The 15,264-nt window shown below is 41.1% G+C and overlaps 2 protein-coding genes across 4 annotated transcripts in view; one reads left to right on the top strand and one right to left on the bottom strand.

Annotated features, from left to right (window-relative positions):
* fam98a (family with sequence similarity 98 member A) overlaps positions 1-4,350 on the top strand; it is a 44,528-nt gene extending 40,178 nt beyond the window's left edge. For both annotated transcript variants that reach the window (XM_070889248.1, XM_070889249.1), the window contains one exon: positions 1,587-4,350. In XM_070889248.1, coding sequence (XP_070745349.1) covers positions 1,587-2,270 — 684 coding nt within the window. In that variant the 3' untranslated portion in view covers positions 2,271-4,350. The remainder of the gene's footprint in view (positions 1-1,586) is intronic.
* A 6,627-nt stretch (positions 4,351-10,977) lies between these two features.
* The window catches only part of rasgrp3 (RAS guanyl releasing protein 3 (calcium and DAG-regulated)), a 131,712-nt gene continuing 127,425 nt past the window's right edge, over positions 10,978-15,264 (bottom strand). The window contains exon 17 of one of the 2 annotated variants that reach the window (XM_070889251.1): positions 10,978-11,544. The gene's annotated coding sequence lies outside the window, so the exon portion shown is untranslated. The remainder of the gene's footprint in view (positions 11,545-15,264) is intronic. The other variant, XM_070889250.1, reaches the window with a different exon arrangement.

Raw genomic sequence — 15,264 nt, forward strand, 5'->3', positions numbered from 1 at the left:
AATAGGCTTGTCAGCAAAGTTGAAGCCCTTGGAATAAAAGGGGCAGTGGCAGCGTTGATATGAAATTGGCTAAGTGGCAGGAAACAGAGTGTAGTGGTGAACAGTTGTTTTTCCGACTGGAGGAAGATACACAGTGGTGTTCCCCAGGGGTTGGTACTAGAACTTTTCTTAATGTAAATTAATGACTTGGTCTTGGATGTACAGGGCACAATTTCAAAATTTGCAGATAACAAAACTTGGAAGTATAGTGAACAGTGAGGAGGATAGTGGTAGACTTCAAGACGACATGGACAGGCTGGTGGAATGGGCGGACAGGTGGCAGATGAAATTTAACACCGAAAAGTGCGAAGTGCTAGGAAGAACGAGGAGAGGCAATATATTTTAAAGGGGCTGCATAAACAGAGAGACCTGAGGGGGTGTGTGCACAAATTGTTGAAAGTGGCAGGTTGAGAAAGCGCATGTGAGCTTCATAATCGAAGTATAGAGTACAAAAGCAAGGATGTTACGATGAGCCTTTATAAAACACTGATCCCAGTATTGTCTAATTTTGGGCACCACACTAGGAAGGATGTGAAGGCCTTGGAAATAGAACAAATACAAAAGAATGGTTCTAGGGACTTCAGTTACATGGATAGACTGGAGAAGCTGGGGTTGTTTTCCTGAGAGCAGAGAAGGTTGAGAGGAGATTTGATGGAGGAGTTCAAAATCATGGGTCTAGACTGAGTAGATAGAGAGAAATTGTTCCCATTGGTGGAAGGGTTGAGAACCAGAGGACACAGATTTAAGGTGATTGGCAGAAGAACCAAAGGTGACACGAGGAAAAATCTTTTTACGCAGCGAGTGATTAGGATCTGGAATGCACTGCCTGAGAGGGTGGTGGAGGCAGATTCAATTGTGTCTTTCAAAAGGGAATTGAATAAGTAGCTGAAGGAAAAAAAATTGTAGAGCTACCAGGAAAGATCAGGGGAGTGGGACTAGCTGTGAAGTATCTTGTAGAGAGCCAGCACACGTTAAAAGGGCCGAAAGGCCTCCTTTGTGCTGTAACCAGAAGAGAAGGTTAGGCGGAGATTTGATAGTTGTTCAAAATCATAAACGGTTTGATGGAGTAAATAGAGAGAAACTGTTTCCAGTGGCCGGAGGGTCAGTAACCAGACGACATTAGATTGAAGGTAATTGGCAAAAGGACATGAGGGGGGGAAAATTTACGCAGTGAGTTATGATCTGGGATGCACTGCCTGAAAGATTGGTGGAAGCAGATTCAATAATAACTTTCAACGGGAATTTGATAAATACTCGAAGGGGGGAAAATTTGCTGGGCAATGGAGAAAGAGCAGGGAGTGTGGGACTAGTTGGATAGCTCGTTCAAAAGAGCTGGCACAAGAATGATGGGCCAAATCGCCTCCTTCTGTGCTTTATCATTGATCTTGGCTCCATGAATTTTATTTTGTGTGCTGAAAATATGAACTGTTGTATAATCTTTACATTATTTTATGTCTGAAATTGTGAATGACAGAAATATAACTAATACTGTTCAAATATTTTTAATTACCAGTAACCTTTTTTTCCTTGGTTTCATCATTTTTCAGGTACTTATGGGAAGAGTGCCAGACAGAGGTGGCAGGCCGAATGAAATTGAGGCCCCTCCACCAGAGATGCCACCATGGCAGAAGAGACCAGACAATGTCCAGTCTAGTGGTGGGCGAGGAGGAAGAGGTGGATATGACCAAGGCTCCTATGGAGGAGGTGGAAGAGGCGGATATGATCAGGGCGGGCGAGGTGGGGGCCGTGGTGGATACGAAAGGACAGAACAAGGCGGACGTGGAGGAGGCAGAGGAAAAGTTCAAAGCGGATGGTCAGATGGAAGTGGCGGTCATCAAGATTCTGGCTACCAAGGGGGGCATGGTGGTTACCATGGTGGTGGCTACCAAGGCGGTGGCGGTGGTGGTGGCGGCGGCGGCGGCTATCAAGGAGGTAGCTACCATGGAGGTGGTGGCAGCTATCAAGGGGGTGGATATCAAGGAGGTGGTTACCAAGGACATCAAGACAACAGATATCAGGATGGCAGCCATGATCAGGGTGGAGGACGAGTTGCAGGACGAGGAGGTCGTGGCCGTGGGGGTCGTGGAGGGCGTGGGGGACAAGGTGGTGGGTGGGTCAACAGAGGTGGACTAAACTACAGCCAGGGAGGACAGTTTGAGCAATATTTCCAGCAAGGAGGCCAACAGTATAATGCATCTGGTTTCTATCAAGGTAGGCAGTATTCTAGCTAATAACTTGATAGTCTTGAATGTTGGCTTCTTCCTACAAGAGGCACAGACTCAGCCATATACTAGTTACCAACTGTTGAATGCCACTAAAATCCAATACCTTGTATTGAATCAGCAGTGTTGCAGATTTGTTTTCTAAACAGTGGGAATGCAGAAATACCTTTCTTCCAGCAGGAGTGATTCTAGACCTTTCTTTTCTTACCTCCTATGTCCCCACTCCTCATAAAATGGGTTGTAGACTTGAAACTGTACTTGAAGCGCAGCAAAAAAAAAAGTAAGAGTTTTGCTTTTCTGCATGTGTAAATGCCACTGGCACGGTTAAAACTCTTAGTTTATTGAAAGTGCACTACAGACAGAGCATATGAGCCCAAGCTGAGCCTGGAGACCCTTTCTATTAGCTGATGCTTTCAACAAAAACATTTGCCGAGCTTATGTTTCTCTTGTATTCTAGAGATGAAGCCACATGGTAGTTCTTGCTGGCTAGTAATTGTACATAAATGTAAACTTCACAAGCAGAGTGAATGATGGCGTGAAGCTGTGTGAGAGGTCAGCAATAAAGTATCTGTATGCTGTTTTACTGTTTGGAATCGTTGAGTTTTTGTTGAACTCAGTTTACAGGTGATGAGGGAAATCCTTTGAGTATCGAAAGAGGATTTCAACACCAACATTTTATTTTAAATATATATGTGCGTGTGTGTGTGTGTTTGTGTTTTTGCCCAAACACTGAGTTGAGAACCCATGGTTCTTTGCGCATTTCTAACTTATAATGTTTATTGGAGGTTTACTTTATGTCATCCCTTTTGCAAATGTGTGTAATTTGAAAGCTGCAAAGGATATTCAGCACAGAAAGGGCTAATGTGTAGGTTTAACTAATTCAGCCTTAAATTATGATGCACAATGCCTATAATTCTACAGACAAGCAAGGACATTGGCCAAGCATGGCTGACTGTTTGTAAAACACTCACTGTTTTTGTTCCCATTGAAATGCTAACATGGGCCGATTCATATATGGTACATACTTCATTATTTGGAAGTTGAGTCAGTTACTGGATGGGGAATATTATTAACCCATGGTCGAAGAGCTGGAAATAAAAGTAAATGTGAAACAATTTCTCCTATACACACATTCTTGTGTTGTGATTTCAGCAATGATCTCTCTTTAGTTTGAGCAAAAGTATCAGTTAATATGTATCCATTTTCTGTTGACCCTTTATTGACCTGCAACCGTTAGTCACTGTGACCTACCTTGAGTGCCTAATGTAAAACCTATTGCAGCCAGTGCTATTGACATTGTGTTCTGGATAGGTTACAGTTACATGAATTAGAAGATCTGAAAATTATCTTCTGTTTGTGTGCACACGCACACAGTCATTTTATACAGTTAGGTAGTGTTTTTGCAGTTTTTTGCCATTTTATTGCACACTAGAGGGTCTCTCTTGTAATCTGGCAATAACAACTCTTGACCAACATAAGGACTGCTGGCCAAGTGGTGCTGTTGTAGACAGGAAGTACTTTTGATTTGCTCCCTTTTATTGAGGCTCATTATGAAGAGATCTTTAGTGATTTTGCTCATTAAACGGTGTCCTTTGGCTAAAACTGCTGTTTAAGTCCCACAGGCTTTTCTGTAGGGACCAAAAGAAACTCAGACTGCAATTGTTAAAGCACGTGCAAAGTGTTTGTCAGTCGTTAGAATCACCTTTTGTTTGTCTTTGATTGTATGTAATGTAAAGTGCTTTATTAAAAAAAATGGCTTATTATTTAAATAGAGAATTTAACACTATTTTGTCCAAAAACTGGGGAAAATTATAAGCTGCTCAGGATCCTTAAATAAGCAGTATATATATTGTACATGTACATTCTGTTTCAAAAGGGCTTAAAAATCTAAACTATTTTTAAGCGAAAGATCACCTGTTAAGATCATCTGTTTAGACTCGAGCTATTTTTTTAGGGATTGACCCAATGGTCAGTGAGATTGTGCTCGGCTGATAGAACATAACTGCTTCTCTGATGCAGTGGAACTTAATGTAGATCTAATCTAATGTAGTGGTACAGACAATTGAATAAAACTTTTTTTGTTATTTAACAGGTGTATTTGCATAATTTATTCAAGTGTAGGAACTAATTTCCTGCTCAGTCCCCAGAACTACTTCAGTTAATTGAATGCTCCAGAAACTCTAGTTCAATTCCCCATTTATGCTGTTAACTGTTATTAGCGGGGGTGGGTTGGTGGCTGCAATTGGTCTTGGCACCTCTGGGCTGGGAGGAAGATAAATCGGCCAAGGCTCCTTCCTCAAATTGCTATCCAGCAATCCTCTGCTAAAATGTCCTGGCAGTTTGGTGAGGACAGGTTCAGGCTACGCTGTGATGTACACAAGGTCAAATAACCTCCCTATACTTGCTGTGTAGGCTAACACATGAAGAATGGCCACTTAGATGAGGTATTTGGGGCGACCAGTGCCCATGGAGCTATACGCTAGCATGAGTCAGCATCCTCATGAAGTGAGAGGGTGGGTGGTATTAGTGGAATGAAATGCCAATACCTATTGAATTTTTACAGTAATATTGTAAACGAAATATATTGGAACTAGATGGGAGCACTAAGGCTATATGCTGGTATTGATGTTTTTATATTTTAATATTTGGCATGCAGTAGGTCGGGTGCTACAGATTTAAACTCTGACCGGTTATCAAAATGTACAATGTTTGGAGCTATACCTATATACCTATCTGCTAAGATAGAGGACCTCCTTCCTTGGAGAGGTGAAATCACTCTTTGACATCAGTATCCATTGTATGTGAGATACTTTGGGACATTTAAACAGTGATACAGTGCTATCTTAATGCAAGATCTTTTCCCGGCACTAACCTGATTTGGTCGTGGTATGACATCCTGTGATTTTCATATTTCACAGTGGAGAGATTTTTACCCATAAATAGTGACTAGTATTTCTTTTTTTAAAACTACTTCTGGATAAAGTTGGGAGGGAGAGAATAGCAGGCATGGAGACTGAAGTCAACAATTGGGTGGGATAGCAGCAATGCCTGCGAATGTGAACAACTGGATAGTGCAACTAGCAGAGGGGCAAGCTGCCCCATAGACCTACTTGGACCTGGGCTGAGTTTTTCCTGTCACAGCCTTGCTAATCACTTATCAGATTTTGTATTTGATTCCAAGGAGTACTATTTATGCCAAAATAAATGTCAGAACAGTTATTTAATGGGATACTTCATCTTAGTTAGTTTTAATTGCACACCAATCTAATTTCAAAAGGAACATTATTTGGAATTTGTGTTTGGTTTTTCCTCTTCACTGGGTGGGGGAAATGGCCATTCCTTGTCCAATGTAGGTTAATTGGTATAATGTGTTAACTGCATTGACCGAAACTATGGAAATAGTTTATTGAAATAGTTATGGCACCTGTAATATAATTTCTAAAATTGTGTTATTGTATGCAATTAGCTGCTACTTTTGTCAAATTTCAACTATCTTTATAATTGACTCCCATATATAAAGTGTTTACATTACAGAAATGTAGTATTGTTACCCTTGCCCTAATGCTGTTTCCAAATTGGTCACTTTATTGAATTGCATTGTTTGCAAAGCAACAGAAAGAAACAGCTTGTATTTGTGATCCCTATATTAACCCTCTCATCAACTGTATTGAATTGGGGTCCATTCACTCTAAAACCAAGCATCATTCAAGCTACCAGTCTGGTACTTGTGTATTTTTGTCGGCTTGTATGGCAGAGCACTTGGTGCAGAACCGGCATTCGTGGTAACAGAATGAATGTTAATCTAAAGGTTCTAGATTTTGTAGTACTTGGTGTAAGCTCAAGGATGGATGAATATTTACTATGGTATGGATTCAATTTGTGATTGTTTTCTCTCTTTCCCCTTCCTTTTGAGGATTGGGATTAAGTTTTTCTGTGCCATTCAAAATACAATCTACAAAGGGAAGAAAGTGTGAGGTCATGCACTTTGGCAGAAAAAAATCAAAGAGCAAGTTATTATTAAAAGTGCCGCAGTACAGCGGGACCTGGGGGTACTTGTGCATGAAACACAAAAGGATAGTATGCAGGTACAGCAAGTGATCAGGAAGGCCAATGGAATCTTGGCCTTTATTGCAAAGGGGATGGAGTATAAAAGCAGGGAAGTCTTGCTACAGTTATACAAGGTATTGGTGAGGCCACATCTGGAATACTGCATGCAGTTTTGGTTTCCATATTTACGAAAGGATATACTTGCTTTGGAGGCAGTTCAGAGAAGGTTCACTAAGTTGATTTCGGAGATGAGGGGTTCACTTATGAGGAAAGGTTGAGTAGGTTGGGCCTCTACTCATTGGAATTCAGAAGAATGAGAAGTGATCTTATCGAAACGTATAAGATTATGAGGGGGCTTGATGAGGTGGATGCAGAGAGAATGTTTCCACTGATGGGGGAGACTAGAATTGGAGGGCATAATGTTAGAATAAGGGGCCGCCCATTTAAAACCGATGAGGAGAAATTTCTTCTCTCGGTTGTAAATCTGTGGAATTCGTTGCCTCAGAGAGCTGTGGGAGCTGGGACATTGAATAAATTTAAGACACAAATAGACAGTTTCTTAAATGATAAAGGATTATGGGGAGCGGGCAGGGCAGTGGAGCTGAGTCCATGATCAGATCAGCCATGATCTTATTGAATGGCGGAGCAGGCTCGAGGGGCCGTATGGCCTACGCCTGATCCTATTTCTTATGTTCTTAAAGTTCCTTTGTTTTACCATGATAGAACAATTAGGTTCTGGTGATTGACAGGTTTTTTTAAAATCAAAAGACAAGACCAGCTTCCTGCCATAGGCAGACACATTACAAGTGACACGCAGCAACCAAATTGAGCTAACATCTTGTATGGTGACTAGAATTGAATCCAACTCGTGCAAGGTGTTCGTAATTATAACCAAGTAGTACCTAACCATTTAAGCTTGCTTGTTAATTAAAATAATTTGGATAATCTTCTCCCATAATGCATGTGTTATGCAGTCAGCTCCATCTGGGCCTACTTAAATTAGTTGTATGAACCCCAATTATTTTTAAGGAAAATGGCAGAAAGCCAATTCATTTGAATGGTTTTAAAGTTTTTTTTAAAATTTTGAACTTTAAAAAAAAATTGTGCTTGTGCTGAAAATGTTCAGCTCCGATGCAGTGTAAAGCTCCCTGCCTCGGCCTTTGAACAGCATCCTTACATATGTGGCAGATGAAATTTAACGCAGAAAAGTGTGATGTGATACGTTTTGGTAGAAAGAATGAGGAAAGGAAATGTAAACTGAAGGGTACAATCCTAAAGGGGATGCATGAGCAGGGTATGTGTGCAAAAAAACATTGAAGGTGGCAGGGCAAGTTGAGAAAGCAGTTAAAAAAGCTTACAGGATCCTGGGCTTCATGAATGGAGGTACAAGAGTACAAAAGCGTGGAAATTATGACGAACCTGTATAAAACACTGGTTTGGCCTCAACTGGACAATTATGTCCAATTCTGGGCACCGCACTTTGGGAAAGATATGAAGGTGCAGAAAAGATTTACAAGAATGATTCCAGGGATGAGGGACTTCAGTTACGTGGATAGACTGGAGAAGCTGGGGTTCTCGAGCAGAGATGATTGAGAGGAGATTTGATAGAGGTGTTCAAAATCATGAATGGTCTGGACAGGGCAGATCGTGAGAAGCTGTTCCCATTGGTGGAAGGGTCAAGAACCAGAGGACACAGATTTAAGGTGATTACCAAAAGAACCAAAGGCAACATAAAATATCTTTTTGCACAGTGAGTGGTTAGGATCTGGAATGCACTGCCTGAAAGGGTGATGGAGACAGACTCGATTACAACTTCAAAAGGGAGTTGGATAAGTATCTGAAAGAAAAAAAATTGCAGTGCTGCGGGGAAAGGGTGGGAGAGTGGGACTAGCTGAGGTGCTCTTGCAGAGAGCTGGCATGGGCTGAATGGCCTTCCATGCTGTAACCATTCTATGATTCACCAGTGTCTCGCTGACTTTCTTTTGAGGCCTGTTGGTGACATTGCCCGTCTGTGCCATATTGCAGGCAGTTTCTTGCTTTGGGTTTACACTGACTGTTCTTGCTTTGGACTTGCATGGCTTTAGGGAAGCGGCATTCATAAAATAGTTATTTTCCTGGACGTTCGCTGCAACACAGTGCAGTGACTGTAGCTGTGATTGTTGATTGAGTAACTCTTAAGTCTCCTGTGAAGCATCTTGCAACGTTTTATGTTGTATAAATGCAAGTTGTTGATGATGGAGAGATTTTTGTGCCCTTTTTTTAATTTAAGTTTTTCCCCTTTTCACAAGTGTAAAATGGATACACAGTTCCATCTAATTTCATCTGTGGACAGGCCAATGGTTATAACCTGAAGCAATGGCAATGTTTCGCTTCCAGAAGGAAACTTAAGATGAATGAAATTAAATGTCTAAATATTTGAAGCAGAGGGAACTACATGGCAATGGGAGTAGTTTTGAATTGCTGTAGCAAAGAGCTAACATGGATGCAGTGGATTGAATGGACTCTTTCTGTGCTTTAAACCGTTATGGTCTGAACCTTTCTAAAAGGGAAAATGTCCTGTGGGGAAGGAGACATACGTTAATTTTGTAGGAACACTATAACTGGCTGGAGTGGCCCAGTTCAGGTGAAGTTTGAAGGCGGAGGGAAATCGACCAGGATTCCCAGTCCTGAATAATAGCCACTGACCCATGTTGTGGATGTTTATGCTAATGTGTGAATGGCCGATTTATTGAGCAGCGGGGTATCAAATCATATGAGTATTGATTTTTAATTATAGTCATATTTGTTCTGGGTCCCCATAACTTTCTCCCTTGCCCCTCCCTTAACCAACATCTAAAATTACAACCCAGTAAGACATTGGTAGTTTTTTTTTTAGCATGAATCCTGTCTTGGACAGAAGGTTATATGCTGTTGTGCAATTCAGGTGCATTTCCAGTGCAAACCTCATGCCCAAGTGGTGACTTTTCCAGGTTTACTTGGGCACAAACTTGGTGGTAGGAGGCAGTTCATTACCATGAATTTCAGGTATAGGTTTCTGAAATTCCAGTAAATTTATTCAGAACAATTCAATAACTGGTTCTCTTCCAAAATTAACTACAGTGAAATTGTATCTGTTTGAGGTTTGCTTTGATCACAAGAAAAGTGGGATGTAATAGAATTCTATGAAGGAGGTGCCCAAATTCCCTATGATGGGGAAGTAACTCAAGCTGAACTCAATTCCCCAGTTGTATTTTGTGTCCAAATTTTTTGGGGAATCTATATACATCGGAGAATGAGCACATATTGCAAAGGAGTCCTATGTTGTTTCTTGGTGAATTCTTGTGCTCAATGGGTGAGTGTGAGCTGGGCCATAGAATACTTGGCCACCCATATCAAGTACCTGTACTTCCAAGTACAGCCATAACCTAACCAGATGCAAAGTGAAGAGCCCACAAGGAGCCGTACCAAGACTACCCAAATTTTTATTTCACAAAAGATCCTTAAACTGGGCAAAGAAACAAATGTTTTCCTGTCATCTGGGCTGATTTTAAATCCTAGATCTCAAGAGTTGAAAGGGCAATGTACTGTTCCACTGCACCACACAGTGTCATTAACGGATACCTTGAGTCTTTTGGAAGCCGCACGTTTCACTTTAGGTGCACAACGAGTTTTGGCAACCTGTAAATAGGACTCTGGATCAAGCCCTTTATACTAAAGCAGTCCGCCTTGCAGAAGCGAGGCGCTGAGCTGTAAGTACAACTACAAAATCGGTTGTGCTGACAATCTTCAGATTCAAGACACTTGCTGCCCGCAACAAGTGCACATGGACAACTAAACAGGACAGAGAGTATTTTAGAAAAGTGCCAACTTTCCCATCAACTTGCACATTATAATTCACAAAAGTTTTATTGCATTACAAATACTGTACTTAAAAGATGGGCTTCTTTTAAAAGCCTAGTCAAAGAGGCTTCAGTTGGGACATACACTCAGCCATAGGCTAAACATTGAGACTAAGGAGCAGTGCTTTGAAGCAGATGTAAGGACACTACAGCTAAAGCTTGAGTTTCTAAAAATAGTAGCTTTCTAAGTGTTGGACATCTACTAAAATGCAGAATTTCACAATCAATTAGAGGCATTAAAGTAACTTGTTAAGAATTTGTAAAGCCTAATGAGAAAACAGCTGAGAAATAAAGAGCACTAAATCATTTAATGGAATTTTTACAGAATTTGGAAGTGTTTTCAATTCAAAAAAAAGTCCAGTAATTGATGTAAATATTCCTGGTGTGCACCCAATCTCATTAACCTCACTAATCTTAAATTGGAATGAAATGAAAATGATAGCCCCACTTCCTAAGTTTTGCTTGCTGGCACTCTGCAGGTTAATGGGACTTAGTTGAGTATGCAGTGATTATGGGATGTCGAGAGCTCCTATTTGACCCAGCTCTGATGCTGTCATTACACTCAAGTTGGCTGATTCCAGCATGAAGCAAAGGGTACTGTGCAAGGATGTAAAATTAACGATCTGTTATTTAATGCATTCAGAATGGCTGATGCTTAAGCACAATCCTCAAGGTGTGTGTTTTCCTTTTGTTTCCCTTTAATGTTTATGATCGTGATGTAAATATTAGTCGTATTGATGCACTAAACTCAAGTGTTTTCATTCTTGATTAATACAACCACAGTGATGCAATTTTAAATAATGATGAAGAAATTTTAATAGCTTGTTTCCTCTGCAAACAAGTTCTCCTTTTGCGTCTCCTCAAAAGAAGCACAACCATAAATGTTGTGTTTATTATGTGAGTTGTGAATGAGTTTGTAACATGCAGCAGTAACTCTCAAAGGTTTGGTGTGGTTTTTTTTGTTTGAAACCATGGGTGATGTGGTGTAATTAATGCTGTCCATTTCTACTTGGGTTTCTGCTTTTTAAACTCTTCACAACCAAGTCCTCCTTCTTGCAGTGAATAAATTATTATTCCAATGGCTTCTGCGTTTGGATCTTCCCATGTTCGAGATAAGCAGCTGCCCAATTCTCCGAGGTCCTAGGTTTCTGTTACAGTATATGACTATTAGAAATGATGTAAGCTAGCTTATTTTCACAAATCCTTTTTTCATAAGAATGGAATAATTTACATCTGGCTGTACGCGAAGCAGTTTTGTGCACAAACAGGGGCAGTGATCGAGATGTTCTCCTGTTGGGTGACTCGAAGCTGTAACTGTATTCTGTATCCTGGATGGTTCCGAAAGGTAGACTGCCTGTCTTGATAGAAAAACAATCGTAAGTAAACGTGTTTGATAAAAAACCGTTAAAATATAGAGAGGGCTTACATACCATTTATCTGTACTGGGTTTGAACCAGGACTCATCAGTGCAAGAACAGAGTGTATTTAGCCTGTGGCGTCGCCCTCTACACAAACCAAATTCAACCCGCTGTCGTAGGCAGTCCCTTGGAATTGAGGAAGATTTGCTTCCACTCTTGGCATGAGTTCTTTGGTGGCTGAACAGTCCAATACAAGAGCCACAGGTGGGACAGATAGTCATTGAGGCAAGGGGTAGGTGGAACTGGTTTGTCGCACGCTCTTTCCGCTGCCTGCGCTTGATTTCTGCATGCTGTCGGCAACTAGACTCTAGGTGCTCAGCGTCCTCCTGGATGCACTTCCCCTACTTAGGGCGGGCTTTGGCCAAGAACTCCCAGGTGTCAGTGAGGATGTTGCACTTTATGAGGGAGGCTTTGAGGGTGTCCTTGTCACGTTCCCGCTGCCCACCTTTTGTTGTGCTAATTGCCCACCAACTGTCCAGCGATTGCGGATAAACATTTACGGTGGTTGGAAACTGGCGCAAGGCCTGTTTCCACAGCGCAAGGGAATACCTCCTGACAAATGCAAGTAATTTTTAAAAAACTTATGAGGCTGGAAATGGAAGCATTTTGGGATTTTGTCCATGGAAAGTATTTATTTCTCCATGAAAAGTTTTGGGGAAAACGGTTGCCACATTGATAAAATAATGTATTTTTTTGGCAGGTATGTGGAGCATAAGCTTTAAAAAAAAACTGAAAGTATAGGTGTTTATCCCGGAAGGGTCTAGTAGTGAGCGTTTGTTTTTTTTTTGTTCTCTGGAGATTATAAATGAATGCGAGACCTTCTGTTTGGAGCACGAGGCACACGTGATCCCGGGTACACCTCCGCACGCACTGCCCTGCGGGCCATTACACTGCCCTCTATTACGCAGTGCCAAACAGCAAGTTCGCAAAGGAGGGTATTCTATTCGGATGCCGGTGGTGTATCTAAATAGCTAATGAGGGAGGATGTTACTCTGTAGGATGCTTTTTTTTGTATACCCGAAATGTGCCTCCCATTCAAAATAATATAGCAGAAGTGTCTGGATTGAGTACATAATGTAGGCTGATACTAAAGGAGTGATGCTTTCTTAAAGATGCCTTCCTCCAGAGACATGCCTCTAGGGTTCAGTTGTATGTTAAAGATCCCGTGGTACAATTTGCAGAAAAGGAGTGAGATCAAATCACACTACTTTGAATTAATTTCATTGAAGTACTTTTAAGGGATTTTTAATACTTATCGTACCATATTTGTTGCCCTGAGAAGGTGATTGGACGACTTCTATGACCTGCAGTCTTTATACTGATTCTGCTCCCGGGACAGTGTTGGGGAAGTCCAGGATTTTGACCCAGTGATGTGATAAGACGTTATACAAGTGCAAGTCTTTTACAGTGCCCAGGAACTACATGTTTAAAGTCATTGGAAAGTGAAATGAACTTGAAGAATGTGATTACAGAAGAAAAAGAGATTACAGTCTCTGGTGGGAGATTCTATCACATCAAATCAACCTTGAATTTTATCTCCTGTATTTAATATATTCACTTTAATTTGATGCACAGAGCATTTCTCATCCACAATGAACAAAAATGCTGTCACATTGGTTACAATCCAATAACAACTGTTAATGGTACTTATTTAAAGAAGGTCATCCAACCATTGTGCGGTTAAAATGCACTGGGGCTTTGGTCAGTCTTCTCCATTTTGGGAAGCTTCATCGTGACTTATAAGGGGGGAGAGCTTCCATCCATCCCTTCCTAGGCAAATTACATTTGGGGAGAGGAAGGGGCAAAGGTGAGGTGGGACTCCTAAGCCAGGAGTTCCTGCTCCATAGTTGCAACCGTCTGTTTTGTGTGGCAGCCGGTTCACTGAATGAATTAAGCCTCAAGGCCTTATATAGGAGAGCAGCCTGGACCCCTGAAGCATGTATCCAGATCCGGCCTCAGGGAGCTGATAGTTCGGGTTTGGGCCTGAGCACCACCTCCCTTCCACCACTGCCGCAGCCTTCCCCCCCTCCCCATGCAAACGGTGCAACAAGACTGGAGTTTATGTTGGCTTGAGGCAGGTGAGGGCTGGTGGGCTGAATGTGGCACTTTGCCTCATGCTAATGAGGTGCTCCACTAACCTTGCAAAACATGATCAGCAGAGGGCACTGTCTGGCAAGATCTTGGCATAATCACTGGGATTACAACAAAGAATTTCAGGGCCTATGTATTGTAATCTGTTACATATTTTTACCATTTGTTTTCTATGACTTGTTTTATGAGCCACAAGAACCAAAATCCTCCTTGTGCAGCTTCTCATCTCGGGGCCTGCTAATTCGTACTGAACTGAAGATGTCTCAAGGAAACTAACCTTATAGGCTGATTGCAGAGCTACATTCCAGTCTTTGGTGTAGTTCATAGTAGACTTCAGATCAAGTCCAGCACAATATTCCCTGGTTATGTTTATTATCTAATTACTGCCCATTGAATCCACAGTCAGCCCTGAAGTTTGACAATGTATAGCAGCATTTATGAATTTATAATCACTAAATGCAAGTGTTGTTGCATTGTCCACAAGAGTCACCTTCCTATTTTTAGTGAATTCTTGTTTTTGTTACATTTCTGAACGGCGTGAGTTTTTCGTAAGGTGCAGTGCCTTTGTACTCCTGTTGCACAATTATACTAACTGGGTTTTTATGAAGGAAAAATACTCCGTACATGTGCATGGATCATTCATACAATAACCAGGAAAAGCCAAATGTTATGGGGACAAGCATTCTAAAAATGAACCAGCTTGAGATCATTCTACAGCTGAATGTGTGCATAATGGTGGCAGACTGCAGGCTTTGTTCTGCTGTGCTACTGTTTGGGAGTAGACTGAGGTGGGTATCAGAATTTGGATGAATAACTGAACTATTCCTGTACCAGATCTATCAACAGGATATGTGACTATCCTCTGTTCTATCTTAATCTAGAAACACTGATTTATATTTCCCTTTGTGGTTGTGATAACACTGTAATGTCCTGATAGGTATTGTAAAGTAGCCAATCATTGCAAAAGTTAGAAACGTGACTCATAAATAATGTAGTAACCTAAAGACATTATACAGTTCAGCACCTGAAGACCAAAAAGTATTTTCCTAAAATATTCTGGGAGCACAATGTTGCTTCATTTATTACTCTTTATGAACTGCTGGAATTGATTCAGTAGTAGTATTCTGCATAATAATACAAGGTACTTTTTGAAGTATGGAGTCAGCATTGCTAAGTAGTCGGGTGAAGGAGGCTGAGCTCTAATTATTCGGACAAAGATCCAAATCTATTTGCAAAATTAGTGAACGGCTGATCTGAGTTGTTATGACGCATAATGCATTGCCTAAAAGGGTGTTAGAAGCAGATTCAACAACAACTTTCAAAGGGATTTGGATAAATACTTGAAAAGGGAAAATTTCCAGGACTTACGGGCCAAGAGCAGGGGAGTGGGACTCATTGGATAGATATTTCAAAGAGCCAGCACAGACACGATGGGCTGAATGGGCTCCTATGCTCTACCATTCTATCTACACCCACTCTTTTAAATAACACAGAATTCAATTGCCAGATGCTTTAATTTAAATTTACCAATGTAAGTGATGTCAAGACCAAGAGCCACTCATTGTTTTT

The sequence above is a fragment of the Pristiophorus japonicus genome, chromosome 9 (assembly GCF_044704955.1).
Source record: "Pristiophorus japonicus isolate sPriJap1 chromosome 9, sPriJap1.hap1, whole genome shotgun sequence".
Taxonomy (NCBI): Eukaryota; Metazoa; Chordata; class Chondrichthyes; family Pristiophoridae; genus Pristiophorus; species Pristiophorus japonicus.